At 43.0% G+C, this 17,591-nt stretch overlaps 1 protein-coding gene across 3 annotated transcripts in view; it reads right to left on the reverse strand.

The window, feature by feature from the left end:
- Nucleotides 1-648: 648 nt before the first annotated feature.
- LOC120066236 (copine-2-like) overlaps nucleotides 649-17,591 on the reverse strand; it is a 31,049-nt gene continuing 14,106 nt past the window's right edge. For all 3 annotated transcript variants that reach the window (XM_039017464.1, XM_039017462.1, XM_039017461.1), the window contains 6 exons: nucleotides 8,775-8,908; nucleotides 8,415-8,469; nucleotides 7,421-7,472; nucleotides 7,072-7,205; nucleotides 1,938-2,174; nucleotides 649-1,155 (listed from right to left, as the gene is read on the reverse strand). In XM_039017464.1, coding sequence (XP_038873392.1) covers nucleotides 1,048-1,155; nucleotides 1,938-2,174; nucleotides 7,072-7,205; nucleotides 7,421-7,472; nucleotides 8,415-8,469; nucleotides 8,775-8,908 — 720 coding nt within the window. In that variant the 3' untranslated portion in view covers nucleotides 649-1,047. The remainder of the gene's footprint in view (nucleotides 1,156-1,937; nucleotides 2,175-7,071; nucleotides 7,206-7,420; nucleotides 7,473-8,414; nucleotides 8,470-8,774; nucleotides 8,909-17,591) is intronic.

Below are 17,591 nucleotides of genomic sequence, written 5' to 3' on the forward strand. Positions count from 1 at the left end.
CACAATTTACCCATGATACATCACGGTTTTGATGCTCTTGAATATGCCATTGGTTGATGCAACGCAACACCTGCGCATCTAATCGGACAGGAACTAGACCAGAATGTATTCATTGCGCACTATCATAGACTTCGATAGACATCGCATCATTGTGTATGTCCTTTTATGGCGTCTATGAGAGCATCTCTATTTTTGAAGTAGTCCATTTTCTTCTTCTACTACTTCTATAGGAGTTGGCAAACAAACAGAAAGGGTGCATAGTGCCACCTGTAATGTTCTGTTTGAACAGGTATAAAGCCACGGTTGACAATTTACTGCCACCTGCACTTATGAAATGTTTGCTCACAAATATAATTAATTGGCTGATCCCTTCTTTAACCCATAGTCCCACCCAGTTGACTACTTCAAAATGGTGAATGTCCTCAATAGCGCTGCCCATGCTAAAACTGGCTCTTTTTTTGGCCACTAAAGTCCTCTATCTATCTTTAAAGATGAGTCAAGGCTGAATAATCTACAAATCACCTTGCATCATAAATAACTACTCAATATTATTTGTAGATCAGTCAGTCACAATTTACAATTTCTCTCGAACATGGCCATTATGTTGGCTTGACATTATGTTCCAGTCAAACACAGTGCACTGCACAGTGACATTTATGTAAGTTTATTTACCTGAGTGGTAACATAAATACATGGTGAACTTTATAAAATCAATTACAACACCTTCAAGGTACAAGTACAACAAATTACAATTCAATGCATAAAAGATACATAAGAACTTTTCATAAACATTTCCTTTTCAAAACATAGAATATTGTATAAATTTACATTCAGTATACAGTATACACATTTCTCAAATTCCCTTTCCTTTCAGGGGACTGCAAAGTAGTGTTTTTTGCCACATTTTCCTCCTCCACAAAGTCTTGCTTTAAGATGTAAAACAAAATCAGATAAATACATATTTTAAAAAACTTTTCATGCACATTGTTTTTTGTAAACAGTGAGTAGATATTTGCAACATGCATGATTAACCAAGGCCTTGGGCTTTCACTCCAATGCTGTGTTGCTAGGCGACAGGTTCCTCTGTTTGAAATACTGTGTGACCTGTTGCGGCAGCTCAGCCAATACTGATTTGGCTAAAGTTTCCTTCGGAGCCTGTTAGAACATGACAGGAAAATAAAAGTCACATTAGAGATCTCTAAATGTCAATGATTTTAAAATAATAATGCAATCGAATCAACTTTCATCCAGTAAACGTTTTGGGAAGTAAAGCTTTTACTGGATCACTCCATATACTCTGTATTAAAGATGTTTTCATTTCCTGCAGATGGACTGAAGCTACAGATTGCCCACTCCCACAGCCACTTCCACACCCACAGCCACTTCCACACCCACTCCCAATGCTGCTTACATATGTGATTGAAATAAATCCATTACAGCATCATCTCTAATTTGTCTAGCAACAACAACCTGTCGTGGTTTTAACATAGGGATATAACAGTCCTTTTTTCCTGATCTTGTCCACATTCTGATTGTACCCACATTTTTAGACAGGTGTAGACAATTACAAGATGCAATGTGATCTGATTGTGATCAGGTCTTCCTGACCACCTCCGGAGGTAGTCAGACACGCAGATGTCTGGATAGCTTACAAGTGTAGACAGATCTGGACCGTTTGACCATTTAAATCATAATTATCCCACCCTCTAAAAATCATTGACAGGTGATGCCATTGACTTATGGCATCAATGTGTGTCTTAAAATAAATATTATTTTGAAAGAATATCTGTCAAATACGTTTCATACAGGGAGGGACCAGGATAACTGGTCACAATGCGGACACAGTGGACAGACACGGCTACACTGTGGGTACAATCAGAATGTGGGAATTTATACAATCCTTTTGTTTCACCCTATTAAACATGTGAGACACTCACATTTCGGAAGTCCCTGAAGGGAACAAACTGCACGATGTCTCTGACTGCCTCCTCTCCTGTGTAGGAGCGTAACACGCTGCTGTCCCCATCCAGGAACTCCATGGCAACAAAGTCTGCATTGCCCACTCCAATAATGATGATTGACATGGGGAGTTTGGCTGCCTGAACAATGGCGTGGCGGGTCTCATCCATGTCACTGATCACCCCATCTGTGATGATCAGCAGAGTGAAGTATTGCTGCAGGGGGAGAAAGAGAGAGATGGGTGGAGAGAAGGGATAATTCATGGACAAATCCACTCAAAAAATCTTATTTTATTTGTTTATTTTATTAGTCTACTGTTGGTACATAATGTTTTGCATGTCAGCAGTCAAGTTTTCAAGATATAGGATTTTCAAGAAGCAAAGTGTCACTTGCCACATCATGAAAATTTGACTGCTGACATGCAAAACATTATGGGACTTTATTATCTGTGGACTAATGAAAAAAATACCAAAATATATTTTTTTGTGGATTTTTCTTTTAAGCTTCGGGGATGATGTGAAGGAGACTTGAAGGTGAATATAATCATGTAGGGACAGAGCAGAGAAGTTTGTTCAGACAGAAATTACATTTAGCCCAAATATTTTTAACTGTTCCGTTTAGCCACATGGATTACAGACCGGTTTCAGTATGATGGCTACTGTATAACCACATCTCCGAAGTGACACTGGTGCTGGAATAACAAATTAGGGCTAGATTCAATCGTTATCGCAGAAGTATGGCGGAAGAGCCTCGTTATAACTCGATTGAAGTCTTTCGCGAAGACTGCATGCACGGTAAATGCTGTATATGTCGGCTCAATCGGAAATTACCTTCAAATATGTATGCGGATCTTCCACAATACGGATTGAATCCAGCCCTTAATATTAAGGCAATTAATATCAAAGCTCCATGTCCTCATTGTAGACACACATTTATTTAATAGCTTTTGATGTACATTAACTCAAAACACCTTAGAAGAGCACAGGCAGATTACTGATGATTGCATTACATGGTGGAGAAATTGTTGTACACAGGGAGAGGGAAGATGAGAGACAAGATGAGAAGAAGAAAGCAGAAGCTTTAATACTATCCCATCCACTCCTTCAAAACAGGAGGGTGGGGGAAGGAGGATTTACATAGTCACACAATCCCTGTCTCCTGTTCTTTCTGCTGCAGTTTGCTGATAGTCATATTTAGCATGGAGATTTACATTTGCTCAGCGTGGCATCATAATGAAATCTTCTTCCAGCTGTAAGGCTGGTTAGAGAGCAGACAGCAGCACAGTCACACTGAATTATCACACACGACCTGGAGAATTAACTGACTGGAGCCCAAAAAGACCCACAAGCACAAAAATGTCAAAGGCTGTTCTGGTCTTAAGGGATCAACAGATTTCTTAATCATACCGCAGCGCGCAGCCAAAGCAGTAACAGCATGTCTGTCTGATTGTCTAGTGTGAGTCAGTGTAAAGCTATGGTCTAATGACCATCATTTCGTCCTGTGGGTTTATTATGGCCAGGTCAAAACCATGAGGGTCAGAGAGAGCAGCACTTGTGCAGGATGAGAGGGCCTCTAGCTGCTTCTCCAAACACAGCCACTGACACAATACCCTCAGCAGTTCCTACGTTCCATGCTCATCTCTATGTAGAGCACTTCAAACATGCCCCCCCCCAACTGTGCCTCTATCTTCCAACCCACTGCGGCTTTCTGTTCTCAAAAGGAAATAAAGCAATCTGACTGACATCAAATGCCCTGGTAATCATTCAAATGGGAGGGCTAGACCTATGTTAATAAAAATAATCTGTTTCTTTTATCCCGTCTCTGGTCATTGTCAGTGTCCAGTGCTCTAACTAACAGACCACACAAACATGTCCCTCTGGGTGAGAAAAGCTCCATTAATGCTTGGCTAGGTTTTGCTTTAAGTGTGGAATACAGACATTGAGGCATAAAGTGTGGAATACACACATTCGGAGGCCAGGATTAACTCTCCTGGCCTTCTGGCATGGTTGATGTGATGCTGTGATGCTGAGACATCAAGCCCTGCGGGCCAATGTGTCACAGCTCCCCAACGTCCTCACACTTAGCAGGGGCACTGGGCTAAGAAGAGAGCTGGGGCTGACTTATTTTCATCCTCTTCTCTCACACACGCACGCACGTGCACACACGCACGCACACACATACACAGAAGCACACACACACAAGCACACACACACACACACACACACACACACTCTACATTCATACAGAAGCACACGCATGCACACATTCACTGTTTCAATCGCACTCAACATGCACAAAAATATGTGTGCTTTTACTCACTTAGAGACATACAGACAGGTATAAGTTGACAAGTTCACAAACACAGCAACACACACACGGCTTGGCTGTTGTCTTTACTAACTGCTCTCCAGTAATCTCTGTAGCCTTGTCAGTAGCTTCCTCCCACACAAACACAGTCCCTCAGATATGCTAGCTGTTGCGACCCCTTGCTCCTGCCTGCTTCTCGTCAGAGGGGCCACCAGAGCTGGCCTGTGTTTGATAAAAGCCCCCTCTCCCCTGCTGTGGACACTGTGAAGTCTGCTGTACTTTAACAGGCCCGCTCATTAGCAAATCATTATCTAAGGGACAGAGACAGACACAGCTACCTCAGCCGATTTGTACACACTCACACACACACACCCACAATCATTTTCCAAGCCCAGGGACAGACATCTACAGTGCTTAGCAGGTGATTTGTGAGTGCATACGTGCACACACATCAAGGTATTTATCTCTTCCATTTCCTAAACCTTGTGAAGTGAACACAATAGCTAATTTGTCTTGTTTTTACAGTAAATATACCAGCAAATTGCAGTAAAATTATTCTTGGTCTCTCTCTAGTTCTCTCTTGTTTCGCTCATATTCTCTGGGGTGACAGGGTGCAATTAGGGACAAAAAGCTCACAGGAGCCTAAAGGATCATTAATAATAACAAGTTATTACTTCCTCCAAACCCACAGGCTGTGTACATCTGAATGTGAAGCCAGGAAACAGAAGGTCCAAAGAGGGGTCTGGACTGTATTTTCACTATTTTCAGGGCATAAGAATGTTATCTATACTCTTAACTGGGACATTCTGTCCTGGTCTGTCTTCCTTCCCTGGAGGAAAATACTTGTTAACTGTCTCATTCTAGGCTGTTCACATACTTAGAAAAAAGGGTTCCAAAATGGTTCTGCGGCTGTCCTCATAGGAGAACCCTTTTTGGTTCCAGGTAGAATTAATTGGGGTTCCATGTAGAATGCTCTGTGGAAAGGGTTCTACGTGGAGCCCAAATGGGTAATACCTGGAATCAAAAGGAGTTCCTCAAATGGTTCTCCTATCGGGACAGCCCAAAAACGCTTTTTGGTTCTAGATAGCACCTTTTTTTCTGAGAGTGTAGAGTTGCTGTCACATCCTTGCGGTCACATTCTCCAGTGCTGCATCTCTGTCAAGAGTCAGATCCCTCACCCGTCACAGAGCAGAGACAGAGAGAGACCATTCTGTTGGACTGCAAAGAGAAAAGAACAGACCTCTAATTCACCTTCTATAAATAACTACAGATATAGGATCTTAATTTGAGCCAGTTTGCTACAGCAGGCAAATAATCCTGCAGCAACAGGAATTGTGAATTATTATGTGGATTATAATTAATGGACATTTTTGGAGGGGTTGATCCATTTTTCAAAAATCAAGTGTGAAATTTCAAAGTGGAAATTACAAACTTCAGAATGTTTTTTAAACTTTAAATACACTACAAGGTATTTAATTTTCTGCATTGCAGGAAAGTTCCCCTGCAACAGGGGGATCAAAATATCATCCTACATCTGTATAATTGAAAGGGGATTTTAATGGCTGCTGTCCTCTTCTCTCCTCTGGGCTGGTAATAAGAGCAGAGAGAAATTGCGAGCGCTGTTCAAAATGCCTCTGCAGACTTTGAACTGACAACTAGAAGCAAAGTTTTCTCACAAAGCAATTAGGATCTCTGTTAGTGCTGGATCCAACTCTCCCTCTTACATACCCTGAGTCCAAAACACACACACACACACACACACACACACACACACACACACACACACACACACACACACACACACACACACACACACACACACACACACACACACACACACACACACAAACACACAAAACACACATACACAGCTTGCTGATAGGCCCATGAGAAAAGCATGCTGAGCAGCTCTGAGAGGAACAGACCTGTCTGAGAGACACAGGAAAGAATTGTTCTTAAAGGGAAAGCTGTCCAACGGGCTGAATTCTTTTCATTGTAACTGTGATGACTCCACCAATAAGCTGGAGTCCGTAATGTCTCATTATGCATGAGCAGTAGAGTACAGAGCACTACTGTTGTAAAAACAGGGATGAGTGGAAAGTGTTTGAATAGGGTGTGTGTAGAGTAGATTATGTAGTAAATACTCCAGCTATTTTCCATATTGTTAGATATGGCTTTTGAGTTGCTTCAGCTGTGGTGAGGGTATGTTTTCCATGGAAATGTAATCTTTCTTTAAAAACCTCTACCCCGGATCAAGAAGATGTCATGTAAGGACTCAGTGGTAATACCTTTCCAACCGTGTGAATGTTTAACGGTTCTGTGACTTCAGGAGCTCTGGGTTACAGTTGGAAACCTATCACATGGTCAGCCTGTGTGCTACCATAACTGGCCACTCAGGCAGTGGAACAGTGCTCGTGTTTACTACAAAGTGCACCCGCCTCTAAAGTCAATAACTATTGGTAATGTGGGGGGATTTACATGTCATTTAGAACTGGTAATGTGGGGGGATTTACATGTCATTTAGAACTGGTAATGTGGGGGGATTTACATGTCATTTAGAACTGGTAATGTGGGGGGATTTACATGTCATTTAGAACTGGTAATGTGGGGGGATTTACATGTCATTTAGAACTGGTAATGTGGAGGGATTTACATGTCATTTAGAACTGGTAATGTTGACTCATACTAATGACATGAGTTTGGATGGCCATCTTAAACAGCAAAATGATACATTCAATAGAATGAAAATGGATAAACAATGAAACAATGAAAGTAGTGGTCCTAATAGTGCTAACAAGCACTCACCGCAGCAGTCTCCTGTTGCAGGGCCTGGGTGGCGAAGCGGGCCACATGGGTGATGATGGGGGAGAAGTTGGTTGGGCCGTAGAAGCGGATGTGAGGCAGGCAGGCAGAGTAGGCCTGGGCAATCCCCTCCACACCTGACCACAGGAAACAGGAAACCCACATGGAAACCATGTCATGGAAAATGCTTGACAGCAAACTCAGACTCTACGCAGAGGATTTTAGTATGGTACTTCTCTAATACATTAGACAGAAGTCCAACTCCATTGAAAAAGCAAGAAACCAACTCTGGTAAGTACAGCCTGTAGTAAGGTTTTAAACAGGAGTTACAGATAACATAGTAGTTGCTCACCTTGGCAGAATGGATTGGTCGGGTCAAAGTTGATGGCAAATTCATGAGACACCTGCAGGTTCAGGAGACAAAGAAACAAGCCTCAGGTGCTGAAATGGAAAATTCAGAATGTCCAATGGCTGTGAGAGAGACAGTAGAGGAATGCAGGTGCAGTAGAAATATGAATTTGCATTGTTTAATTGTAACTGGTGAGAAAAGTAGTGAATTGAGTATGTGATCAAATTGTATAATTATCCCCTCCCCCAATTCTGTTTCTGTCACTTTATCTATTCTATTTAGCTTTCCTTCTTGCCAATTCCATTACATACATTCCCATCCCTGCAGTGCCCTTTCATTCCCATCCCTGCAGTGCCCTTTCATTCCCATCCCTGCAGTGCCCTTTCATTCCCATTCCTGCAGTGCCCTTTCATTCCCATCCCTGCAGTGCCCTTTCATTCCCATCCCTGCAGTGCTCTTTCATTCCCATCCCTGCAGTGCCCTTTCATTCCCATCCCTGCAGTGCCCTTTCATTCCCATCCCTGCAGTGCCCTTTCATTCCCATTCCTGCAGTGCCCTTTCATTCCCATCCCTGCAGTGCCCTTTCATTCCCATCCCTGCAGTGCCCTTTTATTCCCATCCCTGCAGTGCCCTTCATTACCATTTTTTCAACCTCTTGCTCTCTCCTTCCTCTCGTTTTCTCAGACCACAGATGGGTTAAACCTCCCTAAATGCTTCCCATACAGTATCTGAAAGCAGGGCTAAATATTCTGTCTATTTCTGTTGCTCATCCTCCTCTTCCCTTTGTCCTTTACATCAGTGCAGTGCCATGGCAACCCAGATGGGACGACAGTTGTATAATCATTGGATTATGCATGTATTATACAGACTCTTTATCTCCGTGATAGCGCTCTCTTCCAGTCGCCCTCTTCTCTTTAACACTCCTTTGGCTCTACTTCTATCATATGTAGTGTGCTGTGAAGACACACACTCGCATACAGACAGTACATACACTTACCTTCCAGTCTGGAGGGAGTTGAGCCCCAAATCCCAGAGCAGGAAACATTTTGTCACTGAGGAAGTATTGCAACAGATTGGCAGTGTTGAGCTACTTCATCAAAATTCAACATACAATTTTGCATTGCGGAATGTTGCAATACACTTGGGTTGGTACTTTATCATAAACAATTAAACCTACCCACACAATCTGATATTTTGAAGTGACAAAGAATATGACTGAGTAGACACAGAATTAGAAGAGTTGAAGGGACCTTTTCGTGACTTAAGACTGATGTATTATGAAACATATTATACTGTATGTATCTGTGATATGATCATATTGAGTCCTGTCATTAGTGTTTACTATAACGGGACTCACGTGTCATAGTCCTGGATGATCTGGCCCACAGCCAGGATGGCGGACAGGTACTCGTTGCTGCCCAGAGGATTGATGTAGTGAAGAGAGGAGGGCTCCCGGGGGTTCCCATTAGATGCTGTGAAGTCAATGCCAACCTACAGGAATAGCAAGACAGGAGACACACATGCACACAAACGCAAACAAAGCCTATAAATCGGTTCAAAATATGAACGGATGTGGAGCGTATAAATAGATTCCGGCCTTATTTCAGGATCCTGTCCTCAGGAAAAGTGACTTCATTCAGAAGGTTACAATATAAACATGCTAATTTGCTCAAAGATTACAACTGACGTTGTAAGTCATGCAGAAGTCATGCAGAAGAACAGCTCCTGGTTGTTAATTAAGAGCGAGATTGACACGATTAAATTAGCAAAAAATTTATAGGTAATCAAATTGTACAACTGAAGATCAACACAGGAGGAAAAGATTGACAGAGAGTGAGTTAAAAGACCAATCTTCATCGTGGTAGCTAGCCAAATTCAAATCTGTCAGCTAGTTTACCGTCTAGCTCTAACTGTTTACTGGTGGTAACATAGCAACATGGCCACTGAGGCAGCGCTAGCAGTGACAGCAGCAGCGGAGACTGAGAGACTTTCCCCCCTTTTTTTTGAATACCCAGCAGAAATCAAATCAGAGAAAGGAAGAATCAATTTTAAACACAGAATTCTGAGGGAGAACCCAGGAACTTTGTTTGCCGACTGCTCACAAAACAGGACTGTTACAAACCTGTTATTTTACACAGACCAGACTACTGCCTGGCATACAGCTGTAACCAGGCATTTCAGCTGTACCACAAAGAAAGGCATCTGCAAGGGAAGGCAAATCCACATTTCTGAGGACAGCGATAAGGACCAGGAAAACAGGTTTCTGACGGTAAACATGTATCAGAACGGCACTGTCATGGTCCAGGGCAGTGAGGCTGCACTCAGCTCTGTTGTGCAGGACTTCCCCACCTTAAGGAAGATGGCGGAAAGCAAAAAAGAAAAGGACAGCACCCCGACCTCTCCCCTCACCTCAGGCACCCCAACAGCAGGGCTATCCTCCCACCTGCCTGCCTACAACCACCAGAGCCAAGACCACACTACCATCAGCCTGTTGAGAGACAGGCTGGCTGTGATAGAGGTATGGGTTACTGAGCTGAAGGAGCAGCCCCCCAGCTACACCACCACCAGCCCAGACACTGAGCTTCTACAGGACCAGATCAACCAGTGCAGGACCCAGCTGAAGAACTCTGTCCAGGAGCTGAGAGAGAGCCTTACCACAGCGCTTGAGGAGGTAAAGGCCACCATGAGAGAGCTGGTGCGGGTAAAGGAGGAGATGGCAAAGGAGTTGTCTGTCATCAAGAGGGTGCTACAGCACAGAGAACAGACTGTAGAGACTCCCAGAGAGAAGCTGCAGCCCCTCACCACCCCTAACAACCCCACTGACCCACCTTTACCCACAACCCCCCCCCCCCCCCCCCCCCCCATACCGACAACACTTTACCCACACCCCCAGTCAACAAGGAGGCTCACATGGAGACACCTACTACAGAGAGAAGCTCTCTGCCCCCCCCCCCCCCCCCCTGACACACCCCCACACACACCTCCATGTACACAGGCCCTGTGTACTCCAGCCCGAGACCGTAAACGCACTAATCTGGTAAAACCCACTGAGGTGGCCATCCTCATTGACTCAAATGGGAAATTCATCCAAGAAGATAAACTCTTCCTCCAACACAAGGTGTGCAAAATATGGTGCCCAAAAACACAGGAAGCACTCCACATCCTGTCCCAGCCTGACTTTGGCACACCAGGCCACATTATTATTCACACCGGCACCAACAACCTGCGAGAGGAGCAGGAGAGAGTAGGCAGCCTGGTCAACAGAGTAGCAGAGAGGGGAGCAGGAGAGAGTAGGCAGCCTGGTCAACAGAGTAGCAGAGAGGGGAGCAGGAGAGAGTAGGCAGCCTGGTCAACAGAGTAGCAGAGAGGGGAGCAGGAGAGAGTAGGCAGCCTGGTCAACAGAGTAGCAGAGAGGGCCTCTGAGCGGTTCCCCAACTCCCACATCACCATCTCCACTCTGCTGCCCCGCAAAGACTTTCATCCCCGTACCATTCAGAAAGTCAACGCTGACATCACCAGAGGGTGTGGCCTACTCCCGAACGTACACGTTGCTCACCACCCAACAATCACCCCTGAGCATCTGCACGACCACTCCCACCTGAGGAAGCAGACAGTAGGGATGTTTGCCAAGTCTCTAAAGGACGTGGCACTTGGTAGACAAACACCCCATGCCGCACTGGACCACCCAGAGGACCACCCAGAGACCCCTACCAGAACACTGCACCACCAAGGAGCCCCAGGCCCATTCAACGCCACACCAGACCCAGCGCACCCCACAGGCCCCACCCACCACCAGAGCATCACCACTTCCATCGGCTTAGCCAGACCGGACCGGGCCCAGCCTACTACCCCGCACCAGACCACCACCCCTACCAGACCAGAGAGGAAGCCCCACGGCCCAGAACTGGCCCTCCTCCACTCCACAGGGCCCAACAGCAGGACCAGCGCAGCTACGCGGAGGTCGTCAGAGGACAGGAGAACCTTGTAGGATTAAGTGAGATTAAACAGCTCCTCCAATACATCTGCACTAAACTGCACTAAACACACATGGACGCATGCACGCATGCACGCACGCACGCACACACACACACACACACACACACACACACACACACACACACACACACACACACACACACACACACACACACACACACACACACACACACACACACACACACACACACACCCCCCTATTGTACTAGAATTTACTTGTTCAATGAATAGAAATATTTATATATATAACAGAAAGAATGTTAGCTGTTATCCTGTTTATCTCACTCAACTTATTAGTTAGTAGTTACTGTATTTCTGACTGCTATTCTTTCTTTTTGCAACATGAAATCACTATCAGTTAGCATGTGGAACATTCAGGGCCTAAACTCATCAACCTTTGGACTGAAGAGTTTAGCACTGGAGTTCAACAAAAATCTTAAGGATGTTGATGTCATCATTCTGCAGGAGACATGGTGTAAGGCTGACATTGTCACTCACTGCCCCACAGGCTACAGAGAGGTAATTGTACCGTCACAAAAACACAGCTCTGTCAATAGAGGCAGAGACTCTGGAGGACTGATCATTTGGTACAAATCCGAACTACATCTAATCGATCCCCTCAAAATTGGCAAATATCACATTTGGTTAAAACTGAAAAAATTACTTGTACTGACAGAAAAATATGTGTTCCTTTGCGCAATATATATCCCCCCCTCAGAATCCCCATATTACTCAGAGGAGATCTTCCCCACCCTTGAGGAAGAGACGTGCCATTTCCAGGCCCAGGGAAATGTGCTCATCTGTGGGGACACAAATGCGCACACAGGAACACTACCTGATCTAACGAGCACACGAGGGGACAGCTTTATTACAGGCCATACTGTTTCTAACTGTCTTCATCTCCCCCATAGAAACAACAGTGACAGCACCGTCAACAAAAACGGAAGTGATCTGTTGCAGCTCTGTAGAAGCTTGGGTCTGTACGTTGTCAATGGTAGGTTACGGGGGGACTCTTTGGGGAGATTCACCTACTGCTCACCTCTTGGCCACAGTACAGTAGACTATATGATCACAGACATTGACCCTTTCTCTCTCAGCTCATTCACTGTCAAGCCACTAACACCTCTGTCTGATCACAGCCAAATTACGTTGTTCCTCAAAAGAACAGACATGGAAACAACCACACATTCACAGCCCAGTAAGCTGTACAACATCAGAAATTCATACAGATCGGCCCAAAACAGCACAGAAGAATACCAGAAAGCAACCTGGAACCAAAATATCCAAACACTCTTAGATAACTTTCTGGATACCACATTCACTCACAGTAAAGAAGGCATCAATCTAGCAGTACAAAACATCAACTATATATTCAGGCAAACGGCAAAAGAAGCACAATTGAAATTGATAAAAAACAAAACAAAAAAGATCACAGATGACAACTGGTTTGATGCAGATTGTAAAATTATAAGGAAAAAACTTAGAACACTATCCAACCAAAAGCACAGAGACCCAAATAATGGTGAATTACGCCTTCATTACTGTGAGACTTTAAAACTCTGTAAACGTACACTCAGAACCAAAAAAGCACAGTACAACAGAAAGCAGCTGACGCTAATTGAGGAGTCCATAAACACAAACAACTTCTGGCAAAATTGGGAAAAACTAAAAAAATCTAAACAAGAGGAATTAGCGATACAAAATGGTGACATATGGACAACCCATTTTAAAACACTCTACAACACCGTTCAAATTGACACAAACGCAGAACAACGCCAAATTCATGAGAAGTTGAATGGATTAGAAAAAGCTATAAAGGACAATCAAAATCCACTGGACTCCCCAATTACTGACCAGGAGCTCTATAAGAAACTTCAGGCCCTCAAATTTAAAAAGGCATGCGGACCTGATGGCATCCTAAATGAGATGCTCAAACTCACTAGTGCAAAATTTCAATTGGCTTTATTAAAACTGTTTAATTTGATCCTGAGTGTAGGTTATTTCCCTGACATCTGGAATCAAGGACTCATAACACCAATCTTTAAGAACGGAGACAAATTTGACCCTAACAATCACAGAGGCATTTGTGTGAACAGTAACCTGGGGAAGGTTTTCTGTAGTATTATCAATGTAAGAGTTCTAAACTTCCTTAATAAGCACAATGTCTTCAGTAAAAGCCAAATTGGATTTATACCAAAACATTGCACAACTGATCATATTTACACCGGGGGACAAACACCCCATTGAAACCCTGGGACAAACACCCCATTGAAACCCTGCATGCAGAGTTCTGTAAGATTCTCCTACATGTCCAGAGGAAAACTACAAACAATGCATGCAGGGCAGAATTAGGCCAATATCCACTAATAATAAAAACTCCAAAAAGAGCAATTAAGTTTTGGAAACATCTAAAATACAGTGACCCCCTCTGATATCATTACCAAGCCCTGCAATGCCAAGAGCTGAGCAAAGAAAAGAGTCCCCTCATCCAGCTGGTCCTGGGGCTGAGTTCACAAACCTGTTCTACTAACACACTGAAGCCTCAGGACCAGCACATCCAATCAATCAGAATAAACCAAATTACAATACAGTCAAAACAAAACTACATTGCTTATTGGGAAACACAAGCACAAACACAAAGCAAAATGCAGTGCTATCTGGCCCTAAATCGACAGTACACCGGGGCTAAATATTTGACCATGGTTACTGATCAAAACCTTAGAAAAACCTTGACAAAGTACAGGCTCAGTGAGCACAGCCTTGCCATTGAGAAGGGTAGACACAGGAAAACCTGGCTCCCTGTAGAGGAAAGGCTGTGCAACCACTGCACAACAGCAGAACCTGAGACGGAGCTGCATTTCCTGACAAAATGTCAAAAATATAAAACAATTAGAGAGTGTCATTTTCCCAAATTTGAAACCCTTATTCAAGGTTTCAAGACCTCTCTGATGAGGATAGGCTACCCGTCCTGTTGGGGGAGGACGCAGAGAGCTGTGGGTTGGCAGCGCACTACATTGCTGCCTGCCATAAGTTGAGGGACAGTGTCTGACAGACCAATCAACCTGCACATGTACTCTACTGTATGCTTATTGTTATTGTTGAATGTATGGTTATTTTGACCCTTGGTTATTGTTGTTACTGTTGTCCCGTTGACAACTTTGATTCTCTTTTTTTTTTGTGTGTGTTTTTATATTGTAAATATCTAAAATAAGCTTTGGCAAAATGTACATTGTTACGTCATGCCAATAAAGCGAATTGAATTGAATTGAGAGAGAGAGAGAGAGAGAGAGAGAGAGGGATAGAGAGAGCGAGAGATGATAGAGAGAGAGAGAGAGAGAGAGAGAGAGAGAGAGAGGGAGGGAGGGAGGGAGGGAGGGAGGGAGGGAGGGAGGGAGGGAGGGAGGGAGGGAGGGAGGGAGGGAGGGAGGGAGGGAGGTAGGGAGGTAGGTAGGTAGGTAGGTAGGTAGGTAGGTAGGTAGATAGATAGATAGATAGATAGATAGATAGATAGATAGATAGATAGATAGATAGATAGATAGATAGATAGATAGATAGATAGATTAGATAGATTAGATAGATTAGATAGATTAGATTGGACAGAATTAGGGTGCCACGTCTTATGCCCGACCGCATGCGTCTCAATCAAGCTCTAGGTAAGATGATGAGTGTGCTGATCAGGCAACTGACTCACATCTTCAGCTTTAACTCCCTTTAGTACAGATGAAGTACCACACTGTTTCTTAAACATATCTCTAACCCTTGTTACACTCTTAGAAAAAAAGGTGCTATCCAGAACCTAAAAGGGTTCTCGTATGGGGACAGTCGAAGAACCCTTTTGGAACCCTTTTCTATAAAAGTGTAGAGCTTCCGAAAGAACTGTCCCCATAGGAGAACCCTTTTAGCTAATGTACAATCAGATGACCTCATAGATGAACACTGTTCTACTGAGGACTGCTCCTCACCGCAGGCCTGACCTTTAGGCTGGTTTGACCAGTGTTGTAATACTGCTTTTATTACAATGTTATAAATATTGTGCTATATAGTCAAGAACGTTTTTCCTGCAACTACCACAAACACTGTTTTCTTCAGTTCCAGTTTCTTCAGTTCTCCTCATCTGCATCTCTGTAGAGAAGATTTCCCCTCGAACAGATTAGCATTAACAGATGCAGATGCATGCTAAGTATAATTGAATTCTGTGGAACAGAGAGAGAGAGCCCTGGGTCTCTCACAAAAGAAAACAGAGAGAGAGAGAGAGAAAACAGATTAAGAGAACTGCAGCAAGCACAGTTGAGGATTTAGATTCACATTCCTTCCCAAACACCAATCTCGACTGAATTATAACATGCTGGTGAACTATTTAAATATTTGAATTATCATAGTGGATTAAGGTAATGGTGTTATAATCTTACTGGGGGTTTGAACACATTTAAAAATAAAAAGAATAAGGATATACATAATTTGACCCAGTAGAAATAGGAGTATCTCCTCTTTTAAAATCAGATACATTTAATAAGACTGTCAGGAATCATTGCACATTTCCTAGGTTTTAGAAAATGTAAACTAAAAGACAAAATCTTATGGATACAGTACAAACACAAATTCCATTGGTCTCTCAAGGGTGACCTATAAGATGTAGCCACCTAAAGCCAAACCATCAAGTTGTGTCTTTCCAGTCATACCCCTATATTGTTTTCTGTCTCTCTCTCTCTTTCATTCTTGCAAAGACAGTCTCCTCTGGCACAAAACACAGTAACTATGGAAACACAAATGTTATATTTGCTGATTAAAAAAATCTGACAATAACATTGGGATAAAATAATTGGTTGAACAGGACCACACATAACCTACTCATCAGAACAATGTCTGTGGTCCACAACCAAATAAATAAACACAACTAGTCACATACAGGTAACTAAATAGTTGTGGCGAGATTGAACAAGTTAATATTACCATTCAGGGAATAATAAAAAAACAGGTGGAGTTTTTTTGTGGCTACAAAGTATCTACAGAATATGGGCATAAAAGTCTACATTCTCTCTTGGTATGTACTAAAGTATTTACAGTATGCAACAACATGTCATCATGGAGGTAACAGTTGTTTTTACACGTTTCTAAACCCTGGGTGCTGAGAACATAGATAAAACACATATTTTTGCAGAACAAAGGGCACAGTTCCTCTGAGTATTCCACGGTAGCACGGATACGTAAGTGGTGGAGGTGTAAAGTGTTTCAGCACCATTGGAGATAAATACCCTGGCTGGCCAATAACGGAGCACTGACACAGGTGTGACATCACCAGGGATGCACAAAGTTTCTCCCATCAGCCTGAGCCAAAAATAGACCAATGATGATTTTATCCTACTACAGAGAATTCTGAACCTACCATGTTTCCAAAGATGTACAGTACTGTAAGGTGCATTTAATGAATGAAGTAGCATATGCAAGTGGGTTTTTTTTCAAATAAAAATGTTTACGTTATGTTAAAATATACACCACCGTTCAAAAGTTTGGGGTCACTTAGAAATGTTCTTGTTTTTGAAAGAAAATATAAAAAATTGTCCATTAAAGCTCAGTTGTGCACCGGGGCCTCCCACTCCTCTTTCTATTCTGGTTAGAGCCAGTTTGCACTGTTCTATGAAGGGAGTAGTACACAGCATTGTACGAGATCTTCAGTTTCTTGGCAATTTCTCACATGGAATAGCCTTAATTTCTCAGAACAAGAATAGACTAACGAGTTTCAGAAGAAGGTTCTTAGTTTCTGGCCATTTTGAGCCTGTAATCGAACCCACAAATGCTGATGCTCCAGATACTCAACTAGTCTAAAGAAGGCCAGTTTTATTGCTTCTTTAATCAGTACAACAGTTTTCAGCTGTGCTAACATAATTGCAAAAGGGTTTTCTAATGATCAATTAGCCTTTTAAAATGATAAACTTGGATTAGCTAACACAACGTGCCATTGGAACACAGGAGGGATGGTGGCTGATAATGGGCCTCTGTACGCCTATGTAGATATTCCATTAAAAATCAGCCATTTCCAGCTATAATAGTCATTTACAACATTAATAACGTTTACACTGTTTTTCTGATCAATTTGATGTTATTTTAACGGACAAAAAAATGTAATTTTTTTTTTTTTTTAAAGGACATTTCTAAGTGACCCCAAACTTTTGAACGGTAG

Source organism: Salvelinus namaycush, chromosome 21 (assembly GCF_016432855.1).
Source record: "Salvelinus namaycush isolate Seneca chromosome 21, SaNama_1.0, whole genome shotgun sequence".
NCBI classification, from domain to species: Eukaryota; Metazoa; Chordata; class Actinopteri; order Salmoniformes; family Salmonidae; genus Salvelinus; species Salvelinus namaycush.